The 25,133-nt window shown below is 37.8% G+C and overlaps 1 protein-coding gene across 1 annotated transcript in view; it reads left to right on the plus strand.

Moving 5' to 3' along the window:
* LOC115629998 (endothelin-converting enzyme homolog) overlaps window positions 1-22,131 on the plus strand; it is a 138,356-nt gene extending 116,225 nt beyond the window's left edge. The window contains exons 4-8 of the mRNA XM_030526626.1: window positions 19,855-20,130; window positions 20,182-20,438; window positions 20,529-20,584; window positions 20,642-21,026; window positions 21,962-22,131. Of these exons, the coding sequence (XP_030382486.1) occupies window positions 19,855-20,130; window positions 20,182-20,438; window positions 20,529-20,584; window positions 20,642-21,026; window positions 21,962-22,061 (1,074 nt within the window). The 3' untranslated portion in view covers window positions 22,062-22,131. The remainder of the gene's footprint in view (window positions 1-19,854; window positions 20,131-20,181; window positions 20,439-20,528; window positions 20,585-20,641; window positions 21,027-21,961) is intronic.
* The last annotated feature ends 3,002 nt before the right edge of the window (window positions 22,132-25,133 follow it).

The raw sequence follows: 25,133 nt of genomic DNA on the forward strand, positions 1-25,133 counted from the left end.
GATTTTCTCTAACTCCCGTAATTCTTGGAATTTCGAATACCCCCAGTTAGTTATTATGTGTCCGTATGCCAAGTTTCACTATGATAGACCGATTTAACAAGAAGTTATAGCCATAAATATATTTGCTGCTCAAGCGCTGCCCGCAGTTGTTGTTGATGCTAGGGCTTTGGTTGACTGCAAACGTGCTTACACAGACACGAATAGATGCGCATAGGCATACATACACTCACACAGACGCAATTGCTATGTAAATGTGCAATTATAAACCCTTTAAGTGAGTTCGAATACCGAGGTAAAATCGATCAAATTTTTTTTTATTTTCTTAATTTTTTTTATTTTCTATAATTATTGTAAGCATATGTACAGAGTATTTCAAAGTCGGGACACCCGACTTTAGCTTTTTTACTTGTTTATATTGCAATAAGTGAACCGTCGTCTTGTACCTCTTCCACTTTTTATATGCGTCGTCCCTGCATTTTATTGCACATGCGATATCCCTATTAAATCATTCTTGATTTTCAGATTTGATTACTTTGTGCCGCAGCGGCACAAAGGTGTTGAACAGCTGCTGAATGTTGTCATTAAACAGTTCGAACTGCTCGTCTACGGTGGGTTTTGAATAAATGTCATCAAAGTTCATGTTATCACAAAAGTCAAACAGTAGCCTATTGTCAATGTTCCTGAAGTCCCTATAACTAAATGAATGGTCAGTATGGTCCAAGAAAATATCATAAGTTATGAAAATCAAATCATATTTGGAACAAGTAAAAAAGCTAAAGTCGGGTGTCCCGACTTTGAAATACTCTGTACATATGCTTACAATAATTATAGAAAATAAAAAAAATTAAAAAAATAAAAAAAAATTCAATGATCGACTTTACCTTTCTCGGTATTAAACTCACGTAGAGGGTGTATAATTGCACATTTAAATATCAATTGCATCTGTGTGAGTGTATGTATGCCTATGCGCATCTATTCGTGTCTGTGTAAGCATTTTCGCAGTCAACCAAACAGCAACATCAACAACAGCCGCGGGCAGCGATTGAGCAGCGCTGCAGCAGCAAATATATTTATGGCTATAACTTCTTGGTAAATGGTCTATCATAGTGAAACTTGGTATACGGACTTATAATAACCAACTGGGGGTATTTCCAAAATTTTAGTTCGAAATTCCAAGAATTACGGGAGTTACGATTTGCGGGGTAGAGGGGGGAGGGAGGGAAATTCCAAAATATACATTTTCTGCGTATTCACACAAGGCATCTGGGACTAAAATTTTGTGTTCCTAGGTCTTATAGTCTCCGAGATATAGGCGATTATACGAATGGAAAATCGGGAAAACCCCCATAGGGGGGAAGTGGGGGAGAAAATCAAAAAAATAAAACAAACTCGTATAGAATACACACATAACGCATCTTTGTGCAAAATTTGGTGTCTCTATCTCTTATAGTCTCTGAGATCCAGGTGTTCATACGGACGGACAGACGGACAGACAGACAGACACACATAGATCGACTCGTCTTGTCATGCTGATCAAGAATATATATACTTTGTGGGGTCTGCCACGCCTCCTTCTGCCTGTTACATTTTCAGCTTCCGGAAACATAATATACTCTTGTACATTTAATGTACAGAGTATAAAAAGCTGGTACAGAGAGTCAAATAGGAGCATTTTCTCCGTGTCATTTACAAAAAATACGTCAGGAAGGATGTCAGGTGTGTTAGAGAAATGTGTAGGTACTGTAGAGTTCACTAGCTTCATGCCAAGAGACACCATATCGTCCCTTAAATGTCGTTCAACTAGCATATTGCTATTGAAATCACCAGCCAGGACAATATAGTTATGTTTCAGGGACACCGAGGAGAGAATGCTCAAAAAATCCGTATAGTCAGTGTTTCTGTTTGGTCTATAAACACATCCAACTAGTATGCTTTCCATATTTCTACTATTTGATAATTGTAAAAACAAATACTCAATATTACTGTCTACTGGCTGTTTGCGAATCACATAAGCTTTGAAATTATTTCTGACATATATGGCTACACCCCCCGCATGCCCCTCATGATCTGAACGATAAACTCTATACCCATCACAACATACATTATTATCATTAAGACAAGACACAAACCACGTTTCGGACACACAAACTACATCTACATTAGAATTAACAAACAAATACCTAAACTCATCCATTTTTTTTTTTTACTAAACTCTGTGCGTTAAGTTTACATATATGTATACCATTCTTTTGCTTACTTAGAACCTTTAACATAGTTTGGCTGCTCGCTGTGGAGTCGGATCTTGTGTTATTTAATATTGAAACTAAAAACAAGCGTTTGCATACGCACTTTGTTTAGAGCAGTCACACTGCACACTTTACATACATTAACACTTACGCTTAGATTAGTTGAGCAATTTAGCCTATACTTAAACCTAATACAAATATGCTTAGCAGAAGCTAGTGATGGGTTCTAAAGCAGAGTTACTGTTACTAGTAGAAGACGGTGGAGAGAAACCCATGGTCTTTATCGTATGCGAGCTTCAAAAGCTCGTCTCTGCTTTGAATAAGCTGTACGCTCTCATTCTTCGTTCTCTTTACATGTACTATGCCTCTTCGCGAGAACACAGCAACTAGTTTTTCCAGCTTTTTTAGCTTAATTGCCTCTTTAAAGATTAAAAAGTTCCCTAGTTAACTGTTCATTGACATAAATGGGAACCGGAGAGTCAAACCCAAGCATTTGCAAGCTTAGTGCTTTTTTTTTCGCGACGGTAAGCTGCTGATCTACCTGAGACACCTGCGATCTTTTTGCTCGGAAAATTTCCCGTGCTCTCGGCGGTGGTGTTGCGTGCATGGCGAAACACAAGGCATTGTAGAGGGCACGTACATTTTCCCCCTCAACATAAGGGACACCGTGCACTCTTACGTCGCACGCAACATTTGCGTTCAGCTGCAAAGCGAGTTTCACCTGCAGCCCACCAACCCGCTCCCTCAATGAAGTCAGCTCATCAACCTCTCGCTCCAAGTTCTTCACCCTATCATGAAACGAATCCACCGTGTCGTGTAGCTTCTTCACCTCGCCAGTCATACGGTCCAGACGCTCCAGCAGCGAGTTGAGAATGCGCTGTTCTGCGTCTCCCATATTGGAGGTAATAAGGATAGCCTGCTCCTCGAAGCGCAGATTGACAATTGCCATGATCTTAGATGACAGAGCATCAGATTGACGACCCTCCTTAAGCTCTGTATTTGTGTTTTCGCTTGTTAGGTTGCGGTGCCATATTGATTAGTGTACTTTGAGCTTAGCGTCAATGCAATTTTGTTTTTGAGTTGGTTGGGTATGTGTAACTGTGGCTGTGTGTTCGCGTTTTGCTATAGTGATGTGTACTTGTATTTTTTGCGCGCGTTTATTGCTTTAGGCGCAAATGTGTATTATTGTTTTGAGTGTTTATACTCTGTACATGAAATGTACAAGAGTATATTAGGTTTGCGGGAGCTGAAAAATGTAACAGGCAGAAGGAGGCGTGGCAGACCCCACAAAGTATATATATTCTTGATCAGCATGACGAGACGAGTCGATCTAGCCCTGTCTGTCTGTCTGTCTGTCTGTCCGTCTGTCCGTCTGTCCGTCCGTATGAACACCTGGATCTCAGAGACTATAAGAGATAGAGACACCAAATTTTGCACGAAGATGCGTTATGTGTGTATTCTATACGAGTTTGTTTTATTTTTTTGATTTTCCCCCCCACTTCCCCCCTGGAAATACCCCCAGTTAGTTATTATGTGTCCGTATGCCAAATTTCATTATGATAGACCGATTTAACAAGAAGTTATAGCCATAAATATATTTGCTGATGCAGCGCTGCTGCAGCGCTGCTCAAGCGCTGCCCGCGGCTGTTGTTGATGTTGCTGTTTGGTTGACTGCGAAAATGCTTACACAGACACGAATTGATGCGCATAGGCATACATACACTCACACAGACGCAATTGCTATGTAAATGTGCAATTATACACCCTTTACGTGAGTTCGAATACCGAGAGAGGTAAAATCGATCAAATTTTTTTTTTTATTTTCTTAATTTTTTTTATTTTCTATAATTATTGTAAACATATGTACAGAGTATTTCAAAGTCGGGACACCCGACTTTAGCTTTTTTACTTGTTTTGTTTTGAGTTTTTCTCGGATTTATTTTAAATTATTGGAAAATTTGGTTGGGGAAGCAAAACACAAAACTGCACTTGTATAGCTGATTATTTATTTATTTCACTGTGTTTAAAAGATGTGAAATTAGCATTTGCTATTTGAAGTTCTTTTTGCATTTTCCGGAGCGACTGAGAAACACGTCTGCTTACGCTGAATTTTCAATTCAATTCTTATATTCAACGTTTCTCAAATCAAATATGTTGATCGAGAAAATATATAGCAGTTCAAACAAATGAGTAATATACTCAATACTCAAAAAGCTATTAAAATACAGAATCATCAAAACTAGAGAATCTTTATGACACGAATCCCAGTTGTGAAAAAAAGCGTTGTATTTTCTAAACATTTTATTTTCGCAAATTCTTGCTGGCTAATATTAATGCAAATGGCATATTTGTTATAGCCTGTACCCAAAGGGTGAAAAGCTATACTAGTTTTGTGCGAATGTATGTAACACACAGAAGGAGGCGTGGCAGACCCCACAAAGTATATATATTCTTGATCAGGGTGATAAGCCGAGTCGATTTAGCCATGTCCGTCTGCCCGTCTGCCCGTCTGTATGAGCGCAGGGATCTCAGAAGGTACAAGAGCTAGAATAACAAAACTTCCCCTAAGTCCTAGGCGGGTCAAGTTTATTTATTTTTATTCTAATACAACCCCCCCCCCCCCTCCCCCGCAATTCGTGTTTTTTTCATAACTTCCGTAATTCTTGGAATTTCGAACTCAAATTTGGTAGTCAGTTAGTGTCCAGTTAGTGATTATGTGTCCGTATGCCAAGTTTCATCATGATAGGTAAATTCTGAAGAAAGTTTTAGCCATAAATAAAATCGCTGCTTGCAACGCTGCCTGCAGCTGTTGTTGTTGTTGCTGCTTTGGTTCAACTTTGAGCTGCATGCATACACGTATATAAACACGCATATACACGTCATGTAAATGTAAAACTGAACATAAACATGTCTCCTATGTATGTATTAAGTACATTTTCTTAATTAATTTAATAAATTAATTAATTTTTTTTTAATTATTTCATTTTTTTTAAATATTTTTTTTTAATTTTTCTTTTTTGTGGAGAGTACAGGCTATTTTACTGTCGGGCTAGCTCGACTGTAGCGTTCCATCTTGTTTTTTATTTAACACTAGCAGGTATTGCCCGTCTTAACCCGGCTCAATATGTTTCCAATTGTATTTATTTTGTGTGTGCATAACCTACCCATATGTTTGCACCTTAAAGGTTACCAGTAGGAAGGCATTTAAGGTATTTAAATGAACATTTTCTGTTCTTGACAAAAAATTGTTCAGTAGTCCCTTACATTTTTGTTATTGACAAACTATTTCGTTAAACGAACATGACCACTATAACTAATATTTTTTAAAGCTCGTTTTCCCCCCGTTGGAGCTAGAATTTTCCAAAAGCCTTTCTTAGTGTGCTCCTACACTATGATGGATACTATGAAACGATACTTGAGTCCAAATTTAAATTCACATTTGAGTCTTTTCGTGCCATATTGAGTCAATACGGCCACTCGTGTCAATGCCGTGCAGCGATGAGCCACGATCAAAAAGCACTGACACCGATACCATCAAAATATCGAAGTTTGAATGCAATAAGCAGAATATTTAAATAATGAAATCGAATTATTTATTGAGATCAATAAGAACAAATCATATACATAGATACATACATCTGCCCGCAATGCGAAGCAGAATATGCGTAGCTCCGTTATTCGGTTTCTGCTTTACTATCGCTTACGCAGTCGTTGCCTAGCGACGGTAACTGTAACATTTTGGCGTTTTGCCTTTGCAATTAACATTAAATGGTCAAAACGAAAGAAGAAGAGCGAGCTAATGACTTGCAGTTGTTGTTATTTTTTGCTTCTATTATTTTATTATTATTTCCTAGTGCAACAAGAAATAAATTCTTATAAATTAATGCACTAGTCACTAGAAACATACAATTTTCATTAAACAAACTTAAGACGGTTTGATTAACCTGCTTAACCTATTTTATAAAATTGAAGTTAAATCTAATAGACTATATTATGTTGTAGATATTTTATGTTGTTAGTTACTTATTTTTAAGAACAAATTTAATTTTTCCCTAAATTGCGATGCACTACTAATTTTCTTTAAATATTGAGGTAGCTGATTCCAAAGGCGAATAGCATGAATAAAGAACTGCCGTTCAGAACAGCCAAGATTGTATCGTATACTGTTTATATTATTGGTTCTTGAGGATGCACTAAAACGTAGTTTTTCAAATAAATAGCCCGGTTCTCTGGTATATATAATTTTATGCATCATAATTAAGTTTCTAGAATCTACCCATGTTCTAAACTTCATATGGTAAATGCTGTGTGCCAAACTGGATATGTGCTCTCCCCTCTTTACATTATAAACATATCGGGCTATATTATTATATGCTACATTTAGTTTGTGCTGAGAGGCACTATCGCAGTTACTAAAAATTTCGATACCATAGCAGAGCGTGGGTATCAGATAGGTTTTAGCGATTAATAGTCTGATATATATGGGCAAGAATTGCTGAGTCAACGAAAGTTGTCTGAGTAAGCCATAAGTTTTTCCTGCAGCCTTGGATACGTGATCACTCCAGGACAAAGAACGGTTGAAGGTGATACCAAGATTTAGAATATGATCCACGTATTCAATTTGTGCGTTATTGAGTGATAACTTAGGCAAATTTTCCGTACTAAGTAACTTTTTATATATTATAAAGCATTTCGATTTTCCAGGATTTAGTGACAAGCCATTGCACTTAGCCCATTTACTAACATTTGACAGTTCATCATTACATAAATTCACACACTCATTTATACTACGTAACGGACAACTAACATACATTTGGACATCATCAGCGTACATATGAACACTGCAATTGGACAACGAGGCTGGGAGATCATTAACATATAACGAGAAGAGGAGTGGACCAAGGATTGAACCTTGGGGTACTCCACGTTTTACAAGTAGAAATGTTGATATAGCACTATCGGTTCTCACAGCTTGGCTTCGTCCATGTAAATAGGACGATATTAATTTTACAGCACTGCTTGCAAAATTAAAGAATTTGTGTAACTTGGTACATAAGATATTATGATCTACCGTGTCAAAAGCTTTGCTAAAGTCTAGAAGCATCAAAAATTTAACATTACTATCGTCAAGTTGCTCTCTAATATTTTCTGTAACGTCTAGTATGGCACTAGTACTAAATCTAAATTTGCGAAAACCAGATTGTTTATTGCACAGTAATGAATGTTGTGCTAGGTATTTATTGATTTGATTAGCCATAATATTTTCGAAAACCTTGGATAGAAATGGCAGAATGAATATTGGTCTGTATTCATCCTTACCCTTGTGAACGGGAATTACTTTGGCTAATTTCCAAGTATCGGGAAAACACGAAGTCGTAAGCGCAGTGTTACATATGTGCGCTATATGATTAATTATTTTGGGCAGAATTAATTTAAGAAATTTTGGATACATATTATCCATACCAATGGAGTTCGACTTAATTCTAAGAACAGAGCTCAGGACATCACAGGGAGTTACACACATAAAACTAAAGCTATTAGTACAGACAGTATTTACTCTGGCGTCAATGTAAGGGTTAATCAAGATATCTGGTACAGTCGATTGCAGAAATTTTCTGTTCAGGTCATTGACATCAGCTGTAATTTTTGGGGAAACTTTTCGTTTTCCTATACCAAACTTTTTGAGCTCACCCCATCTCTGCTTAGCTCATATTGCGTTTTTGAATATGGCAGAGTAATAGTGACACTTTTCCCTAGAAATCATTTTATTTACTGACCGTCTAAAAATCTTAAATTGCTGGTAGAGTTCTGGAGTTTTGTATCGCTTCCACCTAGAGTACGCAGTATCGCGTTCCCTAATTATTGTAGCAATATCATGATTAAACTATGGTTTATGACTAGCTTTAAAAATTTTCTTTTTTAAGGGTACATGCCTATCATATAATGCGTCAATGTAAATGGACAGTTGTCTTAATTGAGAGTTTACGTCGGTCAGTAAATATATTGAGTTCCAACCTATGTACAATTTCGCTACACAGTAGTCCAAGATTAATGCTCCTTAAGTCCCTTAAGTATACGATTTGGTCAGTCAGATGTGAGTTAAATTCATACGTCAAGTAAATTAAATCATGCTTAGAAAATGCTGGTACGTCAATCTCTATATATATAAAACAGTTTGTCCTGACTGACTGATTGGCAATCAACGCACAGCCCAAACGGTAAGAGCTAGGAAGCTGAAATTTGGACACAAGATCCCTCTTATAGTGAAAGTGAGCACTAAGAAGGGGTTTCGGAAAATTCGAGCTCCAAAGGGGGGAAAACGAGCTCCAACGTTTGTATGAAAAATCTACAATTTTTATCCGATTAACTTCAAACTTAGTTTGTATATTCTCAAAAAGAATACAAAAAAAACTGTATACTTGGATTTTCACCATTTTTCCTGGGGCATGAAAAAAGGGGGGTTTTCCGTGGAAAAATTGAAACACAATCAACACCCCACAGCCCAAACGGTAAAAGCTAGGAAACTGAAATTTGGGCTCAAGTATCCTATCATGGTGTAGATGAGCACTAAGAAGGGATTTTGGAAAATTCGAGCTCCAAAGGGGGAAAAAATAGCTCCAAAGTTTGTTTGAAAAATCCGCATTTTTCAACCGATCGACTTAAAACATAGTTTCTAAAATCAATTAAAGAATACAAACAAAACTGCATACTCGGTTTTTCAAAATTTGTGTTGGAGCTTGAATTATTGGGGTTTTAATATTTATTCATTTTTTCAAATGAAAAGTTTGTGTTATAAATTTTGTCAGATCGATTTTAAATTTGGGTAATATAATCTACGTAACTAAAATTACAACTTTGCATTTAACGATTTTTAAAATATGCATTTTACAAATGCAGGTAGAACAAACAATACAAAATATCAAACAGTTGGGGACAACTAAGTATACATACACACACACACACATACATACATACAAGCAGCTGTTCGTGTAGTTGCGTGTAAACGGTTGAAGTAGCCAAAGCAAAATGTGAGACACTAATGTGTGAATGTTCATTTGTACACATGTATGTACATACATACATACATATGTATGTACAAAAGTACATTCGTCTTGCACTGACAGGGCAAGAAATGTTAATTAATTAAAAATTATTAACATTATAACATAAACATTTTTATGCTATTTTTTCTTTGTTTAGTACATTTGGCATAAGGGGTTTTTAGGACAACGGACTACAAGGGCGTACACAGGTTGGGCAGGGGGGACATTTCTCCCCTTAGAAAGAATTTCGCATTATGAATTACGCCAGCACCATATGTATTACATACGTACATACGTCTGTATGTATAGCATGTACATATGTATGTATGTACATCAATAAGTATGTATGTACGTTCATACATTCCTATATACATATATAGGTTTGTATGTACAAGTATGCAGTGGGCTATCGAACACTGTTGTTTAATTGTAAAAAATAGTTTTCTATGGTTTCAAATCAAAATTTTTAAAACAACAACAACAACTTCAAGTTATTGGCTCGCAAATCTTCTTTCGTTTTGATCATTTACGCCTGTTCATTACATACGCAAAATGCCAAAAGTTTACAGTTACAGTACACATACAAATAAATTTGTATGTATGTATGTGTACAGTGTACAATCGAATACAGTATTATAATCAATAACTCTCAAACGATGTTTTTCGATGTATTTGTATTCGACATGTATTACGATATATCAACACAAGTATCGATATTTTCGATATATCGCATTTAATTTTATTATTGGGGTTTTAATATTTATTCACTTTTTCAAATGAATAGTTTGTGTTATAAATTTTGTCCGATCGATTTCAAATTTGGGTAATGTAATCAACATAACTATATCAACAAATTGGCATTCAACGATTAAAATATAGCAATATGTTTTTTACTTGCCATATATCAAATATCAAATAGTTGGGAACAGTTCGTGTCTATGTGTGCCCATGCATACATACATATGTACAAGCATATGTATCTATGCCTGTATATGTATGAAGCATGTAAATACAAAACAACAACTTCAAGTTGTTGGCTCGCTCATCTTCTTTCGTTTTGACCATTTAATGTTAATTGCAAAGGCAAAACGCCAAAAGTTTACAGTTACCGTCGCTAAGCAACGACTGCGTATGCGATAGTAAAGCAGAAACCGAATAACGGAGCTACGCATATTCTGCTTCGCATTGCGGGCAGATGTATGTATGTATATGATTTGTTCTTATTGATGTCAATAAATAATTAGATTTTGTTATTTAAATATTCTGCTTATTGCATTCAAACTTCGATATTTTGATGGTATCGGTGGCTTCAACTATCGAAAGTTTTACTCTAGCAAATTGAGATGAGAATTGTCAGTGCTTTTTGATCGTGGCTCATCGCTGCACGGCATTGACACGAGTGCCGTGTTTCATATTCCGAGTTTGTGCGTGACCGTATTGACTCAAATGTGAATTTAAAATTAGGATATACCCTTATAATTATTCCCCTTTTTTGCACATAGTCTATCTTAAAACGTTGCGTTATCTCTATATATAAAACAGTTTGTCCTGACTAATTGGTGATCAACGCACAGCCCAAACGGTAAAAGATGAAATTTGGACTCAAGTATCCTTTCATAGTATCCATCATAGTGTAGGAGCACACTAAGAAAGGCTTTTGGAAAATTCTAACTCCAAAGGGGGGAGGTTTAAAAAAATATTAGTTATAGTGGTCATGTTCGTTTAAAGAAATAGTTTGGCAAGAACAAAAATGTAACGGACTACTGAACAATTTTTTGTCAAGAACAGAAAATGTTCATTTAAATACCTTAAATGCCTTCCTACTGGTAACTTATAAGGTGAAAACATATGGGTAGGTTATGCACACACAAAATAAATACAATTGGAAACATTATATTGAGCCGGGTTAAGACGGGCAATACCTGCTAGTTTGGTCATATAGGAGAATCTTATTAGTATCACTAACAAAAAAAACGTCAAGTAACGTATTAATCGTGTTGGAGAAATGGGTTGGCATAGACGAATTGACAAGATTTAAGCCCAGTGAAGACATTTCATAGGCGAGGTGCCGCTCAGTTAGCATATTGCTATTAAGGTCTCCAGTTATGACTATGTCTACATATCTTAACGACAATGTCGTAATCGTGTCAATGGCTTCTGAGTAATCTATGGAACGATTAGGTCTATAAAGACAGCCAATTAGCATACCTGTTGAGCTTCCATTACCACAGATTTCGAGGAACAGGTACTCAATCGTACTCCCAATGGGTTGTTTGCTTATTACTTTTGATTTTAGTTGTTTGGCAATATATATAGCAACCCCTCCTGCATGGCCTTCTCGATCGGATCGATAAAGATCATAGCCATCACATGCAACTAAGACATCACTCAGTTGAGAGACAAACCACGTTTCCGACACACATATAACATCAACATTGGACTTTACAAACAAATACCTAAACTCTTCAATTTTGTTGCAAAGACTTTGTGCATTTATATGGCATATTTGTAAACCGTTTTTTTTGTTTTGCAAGAACCTTGATAAGAGTTTTACTACTCGCTGTGGATCTGCTTATATTAGTGTGCATAGTAAGAATCTTTTACCTATTAATAGCACACGCAATTTACAAATTATAAATAAATTTAGTAACCTAACATTAATTTCACGACATGTATTTCTAACAGAACTAACAAATAAGATCGTATATGAAAGAGCAGATGAGAGCATAAATCTAACGAAAGCTATCAATACGAATGTACATACATGCTATATTCATACACAGGCATACATACATATGTACATATGTATGTTTCTCTTTACTTTTTCAACCGTACGTAGAGAACCGCACACATAGACACGAACTGTTGCTTGTTGTGTGTGAGTGTGTGTATGTGATGTCCCCAACTATTTGATATTTGTTGTTGCTGCATAAAGTTATTAATGAAAACAGTCTTCGGCTATCACTCAATCGGTGCAGACGTTTAAGACAGCTACTCCGCTTATCTTTCTTAAAACTCTTACACGCTTTTGACTTTACTCGGTTTCTGTTTTCTTTCCCTCTGTGCTTCACTGCGAACTCGGTGCAAAACCTCGTGTTCTTAATAGATAGTGATAATATGCCCCCAGGGCAAGCTAGCCTGGGGGACAATCGGTTCGCTATGCTAGCCGACCCCCCTCAAAACAAGAAAATTAAGTCGTTCCACAAACCCTTAGTGTCATACCCCGGTCTTCCCGTGCTCCAACTACCTAATCCAAAATACGTTGTTGTCTCTGCTGCCGACGCGGCAAAGCCTCTCAACGAATACTCTTGCTTTGCGGTCCACCATGCCATACAACTAATCAGCAAAGACACAATAAAGATCACTAGTCTTAGAGACGGCCGAATCCTAATCCTCACTAAAGACTCAACAGCTGCCAATAAATTTTTATCAACTACTGAACTAGTAGGAATATGCAAAATCAAATGCAGCCTTCACGAAACATTAAACACTACCAAAGGCACGGTCTATGCCCCATGTCTTATCAATGTTCCCGAAGAGGAAATTGTAAGTGAACTGAAGTCTCAGGGAGTCTCAAGTGTTTATAAATTTACCAAAATCGTCGATGGAAAACCAAAACCCACAGGAGTGGTTCTGATGACATTTAATTTATACCATCTCCCAGAATCCATGGATATTACCTGGCACAAAACAAAAGTTAGACCATATACCCCCAACCCCATGAGATGCAAGAATTGCCAACTCTTTGGGCACACCACCAAGAGGTGCTCCAAACCAGCTATATGCGTTGATTGTAGCCTCCCGCAACACGAAAATGGATGTACCCGTACCCAATGCGCCAACTGCAACGAAGAATACCCCGCTTCAAGTAACAAATGCCCAAAATTTATTCAACAAAAAGAAATACTAAAAATACAATGCCAAACTAAATGCACCTATAAAGAAGCTGCACAAAAAGTAACCGCGTTAAGCCGCCCACAGGTCAAATCCCCTACACTCTCCTATGCTGATGTCACCAACGAGTCTACCCACCTACCAAGGCAAATACTAGAAAAGCAAGCAAGTAATGAGACACTTATCTCCACGCAGACTGTAACAAAATCTACAAACACAAATCATCAAAACACCACAACGGTAAAACAAAATATCAAAAACAACAACCAAAAATGTTACTTAAAAAAACCAAACGACACTCCAAACGCTGCTAGCGTAGTAACCAATAAAAAACACAAAACAGATTTAGATAACATAGAATCTACTAATATACCAACATATTCTCTCCGTTCACCCGACCTAAACATCCCCTCCCAATACATGGACAACCACTCTCTCCCCTCCCACTCCAGTGTTCTCTCTTCGACTGATATGATAATCAGCGAAGACGACGATACCTCCGAATAACATAAGCTTACATGTAATCCCCTCTTCTCGACTAGCGGGGCATGCCGTTCGAAATGATTTCGTCATCGTACTGTGCATGTATCGCTTGCCCGGAGAGGAACAAATTTCGCTTTCTCTCTTCTCTCGCACCTGCAATCCAAACTAAGCTAAACATAAACAAAACCAATCTTTTAAACGCAATGACACTTTCAATCCTGCAATGGAATATTAATGGCTTACTAAACAATTTATTAGATTTTCAGGTGCTTACAAAAGAACAAAACCCAGATTTAATAGCTGTGCAAGAAACCCATTTAATTCAGAATTCCGTCGCATTCACCTCAAATGCTTATACCCACTATTTTCACAACTTACCCAACATCTATACTTGTAAGCAAGGCATCGCCCTACTGATTAAAAAAGACCTGCCGCATAAAATTATTCGCATAGAATCCAACATTTCTGCTCTAGGAATAGAAATAAATACCTTTAAAAAACTAAGCATTGTTAATATTTACATTCTACCAGAACAAGAACTCAGTCCAAATGAACTAAACCTCATTCTAAACACTTTTTCTCCGCCTGTTGTTATTGTGGGTGATTTCAACGCTTGGAGTCCTCTTTGGGGATCCCCTCGCGTCAATCCTAGAGGTAAAATTATTGAAAATATTCTGTTAGCATCCAACTTATGTTGCATAAATGACGGCCAACCAACACACTTTTCTACACATAAAACTTTTTCCCATGTGGATTTATCAATTTGCTCTCCTGACCTACTTCCATTCGTATCTTGCTTCACATTGAATGATCTTCATGGGAGCGACCACTTTCCCTTAATAACTACATTTACCACTGGGCAAATTCAAAAAAGACCCCTCGGGAGCAAATTCCTAACCGACAAAGCCCACTGGTCTAGGTTCCAATCTTTCCTTGTATCTCAAACAGACAACTACACACCTAGTCCAAACATTAACAAGGAAACAGCACGAATTCATAAAATGATCCGTACAGCAGCACATTATTTTATCCCACAATCCAAACCTTCATACCCAAAAAAAGTTTGTACATGGTGGAACAGTGAACTTTATCGGCTAAGGTCGATTAAACAAAGAGCTTGGCTCACCTACAAATACCACCAAACACCTGAAAATCTCATTGGCTACAAAAAGGCTCAAGCAACTTTCCGCAACAAATGCCGCGAAAGCAAAGCCACCAGCTTCAAAAACATAACTGAAAGCATCCACCCGTCATCACCTCCTAAGCAGATATGGACAGACATAAAAAAATTCTGCGGTACCTTTACAAAGCCAAACATCAACCACATATCCAGCCGAAACGGCCCTATTTATGACCAAGTGGAAATTGCCAACTCGTTCGCGGTATTTTGGTCCAATTATTCACATAATAACAACTTCCATTCCCGTTTCATTGTTACCAAAAACAACACTCTAAATTCAATATACACCAATCCCAGGCCCACCAAACTTGCCAACATGATCGAGACAAATATATCTAAACTCGAGTTTGAATGCGCAATGGCGACTGCCAAAGGGAAATCCCCTGGCAAAGATAAAATTTCGTATCCTATGCTAAAAAATCTCCCTGAAAGTTTTATGCTTTTAGTTCTTAGGTTGTACAACAACATTTTCAATCAAGGTAACTTTCCTCAATGCTGGAAGTACGCGGCAATAATTCCAATACTTAAGCTTAACAAGTGCCCTACAGAACTCAACAGCTATCGTCCAATATCTCTCTTACCTTGCTTAGGAAAAATTTTCGAAAAAATCATCGCAAAACGCATAATGTGGTATGCTACCAGTAAGCGAGCCCTCAGTGAGCTTCAATTCGGTTTTAAGAAACACCATAGTACCCTTGACGCCCTCCTGATTTTCGAACACTTTTCAACTACAGCAATAGCCTCACGTAACCATGTTTCAGTCCTCAGTCTTGATTTCGAGAAGGCTTTTGACAGAATAGGTATACACATGGTCTTAAACCAACTATCAAAAATGAAAATTGGAACCAAAATGTTCAATATCGTAAAGTCATTTTTAACAAATCGTAAATTCTCCGTCCGCATTCACAACTCCTACTCAAATATATTCCCCTTACACAACGGGATCCCCCAGGGCTCCCCACTGTCGGTAACCCTATTTATATTAGCTTTTGACGAGATCTCTGGTATCCTTAATCGCTTCAATCACATGGAACACATTATATTTGCAGACGATGTTCTGATTTTTACAAAACTTAAGAATATAAGGACTGTAAATGCTATGTTTAAGCACATTCTAGAAGTAATAAATACTTGGTCTCAAACCTCGGGAGCCTGCCTGTCCCTTGATAAATGTAAAATGCTACATATATGCAAAAAACACAATTGTCAGCCCCTAGAAATTAATTTAAATAATACTACTATTCATTATGTTAATTATCTAAGAATACTAGGCTTAATATTTGACAATAAACTTAATTTTAAGGAGCATTGTAACTATATTAGGAAAAGCCTATCTGCCAGATTAAACATAATTAAATATCTAACCACTCAAAGATCTCACACACACAGAAACACTATGATCAATATCATTCAGGCACTTATGCTCTCAAAAATAGACTATGGGCTATTTATCTACGGGCACACTTGCAAAACCAATTTAAGGAACATAGGCCCCCCTTACCACACTGCAGTAAAACGGAGCATCCGCGCTTTCCCGACCTCTCCAACCCACATGGTGCTAACAGAGGCGGGTCTCCCTACCTTGGAGGAAAGAGTTTCTGAAGCAACCCTTAGACTCATCCCAAGACTAACTCTCAACGCCAATAAGCATGTCATACACATCGTCAAAACAGCACTTAAGAGGAAAAGGCAGCCTAAAAAGCTCTCCTCTATATTCAAATGTATCCAACAAGCTAAGGAATTGGGGTTTCATATAACCCCTACACTTATCCAATCAAGTAGAATTCCTCCCTGGTACATCAATACAAAGGCATTTATTTCGGACCTCGAAATTTATAACAAAAACAACACCAATCCCCACCATCTACGTGTTTTATTCAATGAAGCGGTTAAAGATGAGAAAAATGCAACATTCCTGTATACAGACGGCTCAAAAACATCTACCAATACGGCTTCTGCTGTGGTAAACAATAAGAACGAAGTTCTGGATTCTGGCTGTATAAGCAGCAATTTTTCCATATACACAGCTGAAGCCTACGCAATACTCCTTGCTGTAAAATACGCTTCTACCAAAAAACGTCCACATGTAATATGCACTGATAGCAAATCCTCTACATCAGCAATAAAAAATCCTAATAATACACACATAATTATATCCCAAATCCGAGATGCTCTCGCCCAAACAGAAAACATTAAACTTATGTGGATCCCAAGTCACGTGGGTATTCCAGGAAACGAATTTGCTGACAAAATCGCTAAACTAGCTACTTTGGATGCATCACCACCGACAAAGATAGCAGAAAAAGCCGACCTTTTACGTCTCATCTCCAACCACATAAATTTAAAACACTTGTCCAATTGGACAAATGTCACTCACCACTACAAAAAATACAACCAAACGGGATTATACACTTCATACCCACCTGAAGCCAAAACTACGCCAATGCGAGCTTTTACCCGACTTCGTCTCGGACACACTGCTCTCACTCATAGTCATCTACTCCAAAAACAGGATCCTCCAATCTGCAAATTCTGCAACACCTACACCATCACTGCACAACACATCATTACTAACTGTCCAAACCTGACACCCTACAGATCCCAAATGAACATTACACCAGAAACCGCTCTAAGATCACCAACAATAGACAACATACAATCAATAACAGAATTCCTCACAAATATAGGCATTTATTCCGAAATATGATAAAAATCATACATACGCGAGCTGAAAGCCCTGGCAGCTAGTGCTCCAAATTTAAGTAGGTTAAGAATTAATTGTTAACCTTCTCTTTTATAAATAAATAAATAAATAAAATATTAATGAAAACACTAATGCCAAATGCACTAAACAAAGAAAAAATTACTTTTAAAAATGTTATATAATTTTCAATTAATTAACATTTCTTGCTCTGTCAGTGCAAGACGAATGTACATACATACATATCTAGATACATATGTACATACATAGATGTGCACATATGTATGGACATTCACACATTAGTGTCTCACATGTTGCTTTGGCTATTTCAATCGTTTGCACGCAACTACACGAACAGCTGTTTGTATGTATGTGTGTGTGTGTATGTATACTTAGTTGTCCCCAACTGTTTGATATTTTGTATTGTTTGTTCTGCCTGCTTTTGTAAAATGCATATTTTGAAAATCCTTGAATGCAAAGTTGTAGATTTAGTTACGTAGATTACATTATCCAAATTTTAAAAACGATCGGACTAAATTTATAACACAAACTTTTCATTTGAAATAGTGAATAAATATTAAAACCCCAATAATTCAAGCTCCTTTAATTGATTTTAGAAACTAAGTTTTAAGTCGATCGGTTGAAAAGTGCGGATTTTTCAAACAAACTTTGGAGCTCGTTTTCCCCCCTTTGGAGCTAGAATTTTCCAAAATCCCTTCTTAGTGCGCATCTACACCACGATAGGATACTTGAGCCCAAATTTCAGCATCCTAGCTTTTACCGTTTGGCCTGTGGGCTGTTGACGCGGTTTCCTTTTGTGCCCCAAGAAAACCCCAATAATTCAAGCTCCAACACAAATTTCGAAAAACCGAGTATGCAGTTTGGTTTGTATTCTTTTATAGATTATAAAAACCAAATTTAAAGTTGATCGATTCAGAAATGCAGAATTTTAAAACAAACTTTGGAGCTACTTTTCCCCCCTTTGGAGCTCGAATTTTCCAAAATCCCTTCTTAGTGCTCATCTACACCATGATAGGATACTTGAGCCCAAATTTCAGCATCCTAGCTTTTACCGTGTGGGCTGTGGGCTGTTGACGCGGTTTGCTTTTGTGCCCCAAGAAAACCCCAATAATTCAAGCTCCAACAAAAAATTAAAAAAAACCGAGTATGCAGTTTTCTTTGCATTCTTTAATTGATTTTAGAAACTAAGTTTTAAATCGATCGGTTGAAAAATGCGAATTTTTCAAACAAACTTTGGAGCTAATTTTCCCCCCTTTGGAGCTAGAATTTTCCAAAATCCCTTCTTAGTGCGCATCTACACCATGATAGGATACTTGAGCCCAAATTTCAGCATCCTAGCTTTTACCGTTTGGCCTGTGGGCTGTTGACGCGGTTTCCTTTTGTGCCCCAAGAAAACCCCAATAATTCAAGCTCCAACACAAATTTCGAAAAACCGAGTATGCAGTTTGGTTTGTATTCTTTTATAGATTATAAAAACCAAATTTAAAGTTGATCGATTCAGAAATGCAGAATTTTAAAACAAACTTTGGAGCTACTTTTCCCCCTTTCAAGCTCCTTTAATTGATTTTAGAAACTAAGTTTTAAGTCGATCGGTTGAAAAGTGCGGATTTTTCAAACAAACTTTGGAGCTCGTTTTCCCCCCTTTGGAGCTAGAATTTTCCAAAATCCCTTCTTAGTGCTCATCTACAGCATGATAGGATACTTGAGCCCAAATTTCAGCATCCTAGCTTTTACCGTTTGGGCTGTGCGTTGATCACCAATCAGTCAGTCAGTCAGTCAGGACAAACTGTTTTATATATATAGATAGTACGTTACAGAATTTAAACACAATTAGTCAGATAGCGTTATAGGATTTATATAGAAGTAGTCAGTCAAATGTAAGCATCGACAGTCAGATGTGTCTCATAGCTGGGTTGGAGGGGAAGTTCGAAAAATGAAATCTTTTGAAGTTCTGTAGCACCGACGCCTTCTTAGCTCGCATAGAGATATGTTAATATTTTTTAATACAAATTTGAAGTGCTTAATATGGATATATTTTTCGTTTTTACATTTAATGGTTATAACAAGGTTCTGTTCGGCCGTGTTGGGCCGTGTTTAGAAAAATGTTCGTCGTGCATGCGCGTGCGATGAAAAAAACATATAGTAAATAATTAAGCAAACAAACTTAGACGGGTGGACTATACCTGTTACAAATTATTATATTTTTTATATACGGTGTGAATATAGAACTAAACATTTTATATTTTTTTAATATACATGAATTAAGCAATATTTCTTTATTTTTAGTTCAACTGGACCCTTCTTATACCAAAAACCTGGAGTGGACCGATAATTGTGCGCAATTCAGATTACCTTAAGGCCTTAGAAGAATTTTTTAGCAAATACCCATCTCGAGTTGCACATAATTCTATACTACTGCTTTGCGCATTAGAAATTTTGCCTAAAGATTATGCAAATGCTGAAGTTTGCACTCGTTCTACAATGTGGGCATTACCAGATGTAACATCTGCTTTATACATTTCGAAACATTCTTCGGATGATATAATAGAAAAAACCAAGCGGGTAAGTCATATTTTTAAGACTGAATTTTTATTTGAAGATTCTGTATTTTAGGCAGAAGCTGTTTTTAAATCTCTAAAGGCACATTTAAAAAGGTCGCCATCTTTAAAAGGTGCAGCATTAGTAAAGCTCTCCGCCTTAAAAATACAATCGAAGACGTGGGAAGGATTTAAAAATATTACAAAATTAATCAAATCAATGGAAACTCTAAATATCCAATCAGATAGTTGGTTTGAAAACGTTCTTCGAATATATAAAAAAACCAAATTAATTCCAGACCCAAATAATATGGTTATGGTTTCCCATGATGCGTAAGTTCAATTTGTAATCAAATTTAAATTTCATTCAACATTATAATTAAAAACTGAATATTATTATTATAATTTTTTTTAATATGTTAGGTGGGCCTATCCAATTGTGTCAACTATTTTTTATGATACTTTAAGCCATTCAATTGGTTAGTATGAACACCATATTTAATGAAGCATTATAACATTGATAATTGTTGTTACAGTTGTACCTTTATCGGTTATATTGGCACCATACTTCAATTCTGGATTGCCTCCATATTTGCACTATGCTTCGGTTGGTGTATCCATTGCAAAAGAAATTCTACGATCAATAACAAAGTCGTTTGACGATAAAGCAATGCGATGTGTTCCACATTCAGTCAATATATTTTCGAATTTTAGCAGAATGGATGTACTTATACATTCTGGAGGAATGCAGATTTCGTATCACTCAATGCTTTCTTTGACTGGTCCTGTTAAAGGAATGTACCGACTACCAGGGCTAAAGTTGACACCAACGCAAATTTTTTTCTTGATTTCTGCCCAAGAACTTTGTGCGGAATCAAATTATTTTGGAGTTGACACAAGCGCTGCTGAATTCGAGAGTATGTAAGTACAAATCAAATCGAAAACAAGTAGAGAAGATAAAGTCGGGTGTCCCGACTTTGAAATACTCTGTACATATGTGTAGAATAATTATGGGTGTATGTGTGTATCTGTATATGTCTCGTGTGCCTGTGCAAACCAGTAACAACAACAAGTGCGGTCAGCGCTTGGGCAGCAATTACATTTATGGCTATAACTTCCTGTTAAGTCGGTCTATCATAGTGAAACTTGGCATACGGACACATAATCACCAGCTGGGGGTATTTGCAAATTTGAGTTCGAAATTTCAAGAACTACGGGAGTTATAAAAGATCATCATAATTGCGGCTTAGAGGAGGGAGGGAGGGAAATTCCAAAATATACATTTTCTGCGTGTTCACAAAAGGCATCTCGGACTAAAATTTGGTGTTCCTAGGTCTTATAGTCCGAGATATAGGCGATTATACGATTGGAAAATCGGGAAAATTGGGAGAGAAATCAAAAAAATAAAACAAAATCGTGCAGCGTACACACATAAGGCATCTTTGTGCAAAATTTGTACATTTCATGTACAGAATATAACAAGAAAACTCAAATACCTTCTATCCCAAACCAGAACAAATTACAAACATTTTTTACCTTAATAAACAAATAAATTACGTCGGGATCAACAGCTGCGGGCAGATCTTGGGCAGAGATAACATATATGCCAATAACTTTCTTCATAACAGACCTATCATAATAAAACTTAAAATAGTAAGAGGAGGTTAATGGGAACCTCGATACAATGTCATCCTAATCCAGAATATACTTTGTGGGGTCTGCCACGCCTTCTTATTGTTTTACATACATTCGCACAAAACTTGTATACCCTTTTACCGTTTATGTACAGGGTAAAAATATCGATGCATAGTTTTCCAAGGCTTGCCATAATGGATATTTATTACTTCTCATTCTAGATTGGGTTGGCTTATTGCACAAGGTGGTAGCGCAACTGAAGTATTTAAGTGCCCATCTGGGTCTATGATTTTTGCTCAAAAAACGTGTAATGTGCTTTAAGTAAAGTATATAAAGCAATCATGAAAACTATTGTAAAAATAAAAATTTAAAAACAACAAATATAATTAGAGACAAGAATGGAATGCTCAAGTCGAGCGAGCTCAACTCTTAAATACTCTGTACCAACAAAAAGGAAAAGAGGAAAAAAAAAAGTTTTTTAATTAATTTAAAACAAGAGAGAACGCTACAGTCGATCAAGCCCGACAGTAAAATAGCCTGTACTCTCCGCAAAAAGGAAAAATTAAAAAAAAAATTAAATTATTAAAAAAAAAGAATGAATGAATTAATTAAAATTAATTAATTAAATTAAATTAGAATACATGTTTATGTTCAGTTTTAACAGCATACATTTACATCACGTACCTATGCGTGTTTATATGCGTGTATGTATGCAGCACAAAGTTGAACCAAAGCAGCAACAACAACAACAGCTGCGGGCAGCGCTGCCGACAGAGCTGCAGGCAGCGCATGAGCAGTGATTTTACTTATGGCTATAACTTTCTTCAGAATTGACCTATCATGATGAAATTTGGCACACGGACACATTAGTACTAACTGGATGTACCTACCAAAATTGATTTTAAAATTCCGAGAATTACGGAAGTTATAAGAAAACACGAATTGCGGGGGAGTGGGGGGGTGTATCAGAAAAAATAAACAAACTCGATCTACCTAGGGCTGATAGAAACCTTGATACCAATTTTGGTTATCCTAGCACTTGTACTTACTGAGATCCTTGCGCTCATACAGACAGACGGACAGACAGACAGGCCGACATGGCTATATCGACTCGTCTTGTCATCCTGATCAAAAATATATATACTTTGTGGGGTCTGCCACGCCTCTTTCTGCCTGTTACATACATTCGCACAAAACTAGTATACCCTTTCACCCTTTGGGTACAGGGTATAAAAAATATATTAATTAAGTTATTTAATTAAATTAAATTAAGGACATATTGAGAGAGTCAAACAACAACTCAATCCGGGGCCACCAAGTTTCACCCTGTTCTCCACGAACGGTAAGGGTAGACATAGAACCTGTATCTTAGCGAAAAAACAACTTAACGCTATTCTACTTCCCCAATTCAGCGATGGCGACCTCACGACGATTGGTCTAAGACTAGGGGACCAAACTGGGGAGACTACTTCGATAAGGATAGCATCCTACTATCTGGGGCACGACCACCAAGGTGACCCCCCCTCTAAGCTTCTAAGAGCCCTAGTCGGCAATGGCAGCAGAAGAAAATTAGGCACGATCCTGGGAGGAGATGCCAATGCTCACCATACCCAATGGGGGAGCAGTGATATTAACGAAAGAGGTGAGTCAGTATACGACTACATAATAAGTAGCAATTTGCTAATCTGTAACATAGGAAACGACCCCACGACGTCACACTAGCGTCTGACTGCCTTGCTCACAGGGTTCTTGCCTGGAGGGTCCTAGATGAACCCTCATTCTCGGACCATAGACTCATCCAATTCAGGCTAGGGTATCAAGTCCCAGCCGTTATCAAAAGAAAAAACCCGAGGAAGACCAATTGGGGGTATTATCTCAGATTGATTACCAAAAATCTAGCCCCCCTGCATAACTCTGAACCCACTACGGGGGACGAGCTGGACAGACTTGTAGACATCTTCACCAGAACGTGCTCAGACTCGCTTAATAAAGCCTGTCCCAGCACGGTCTACAAAATTAAACGTAAACCACCTTGGTGGTCCACTGAGTTAGACATCCTTCGAGTTGAGTGCAGGAGGCAATTTAACGAAGCCAGGAGAAGCAACACAGAACCCAGCTGGGAATTATACAAGCGCAAACTCGCTACTTTCAAGTTGGCCATTAGAAAAGCCAAACGCGCCTCTTGGGCCAACTTCTGCACGAACATTGAGTCCACATCCGCAGCTTCAAGACTGCGGAAGGTGCTGGCCAAGTCTTCCTCTCCGCCATCCCTTTTGCAAAGGGATGACGGCAGTTGGACAGACTCCGGCAGAGACTCGCTCGATCTTCTCATAAATACGCATTTTCCGGGTTGCACTAATGTTATCAGCACAATCCCTACTCCTAGAACAGGGGAGATACCTAGGCATATGAAAGATGCTATTGTCACTGAACAGCGCATAAGCTGGGCTATAAAAACATTCCAGCCCTATAAATGTCCTGGGCCAGACGGCATCGTCCCGGCCCAAATCCAACACTCCCTGATGCACATCATGCCGTGGCTACTGACAATGCTCAGAAGCTGCCTAGGAATTAACCACATTCCAGCCAGCTGGAAAGAAGTTAGAGTGGTGTTCATCCCCAAAGCGGGAAAGGCATCACACGTCAAACCTAAAGATTTCAGCCTATCGTCTTTCCTATTAAAAACTCTGGAGAGACTTATAGAAATATACCTTAGGCAGACAATCCATCCGGTTCTAATGTCGAATTCGTAGCACGCGTACAGCAAAGGCAGGTCCACGGATACGGCCCTCCACTCTCTGGTCTCTAAAATAGAGAACTCACTTTCGGCTAAGGAGTATTCACTAGTAGCCTTTCTGGACATCGAGGGCGCCTTCAACAATATACTACCCTCGGCAATCATCCAATCCATGGCAGATCTTGGGGTGGACGTCTTCCTAATCGACTTCATCAGCCAGCTGCTCACTAGCAGGGCTGTGAATGCCGAACTGGGTGGACAGTCCTGCAGAATGTTTGTAAGCAGGGGCACTCCACAGGGTGGAGTCCTCTCCCCACTACTATGGTTGCTAACAGTCAACCAGTTGCTTCGGCGTATGGAAGCGGAAGGCCATACGGTCATAGCCTATGCCGATGATGTGGCCATAATATGCAACGGTAAATACCCGCAGACACTTTGTTACCTAATGAAGGCGGCACTATCGACGCTCTCACAATGGGCGTCCCCTTGTAGTCTGGGAGTAAATCCCACAAAAACGGAGCTAGTACTCTTCACTAGAAAGTACAAGATCCCGGAACTTGAGGCACCCACTCTAAAGGGGGTCCCCCTTAAATTCAGTCGTAGTGCTAAGTATTTGGGAGTCATCCTGGATAGCAAATTGCACTGGAACGACAACA

This window comes from Scaptodrosophila lebanonensis, unplaced genomic scaffold (genome assembly GCF_003285725.1).
Source record: "Scaptodrosophila lebanonensis strain 11010-0011.00,11010-0021.00 unplaced genomic scaffold, SlebRS2 tig00000199-arrow-arrow-pilon, whole genome shotgun sequence".
NCBI lineage: Eukaryota > Metazoa > Arthropoda > Insecta > Diptera > Drosophilidae > Scaptodrosophila > Scaptodrosophila lebanonensis.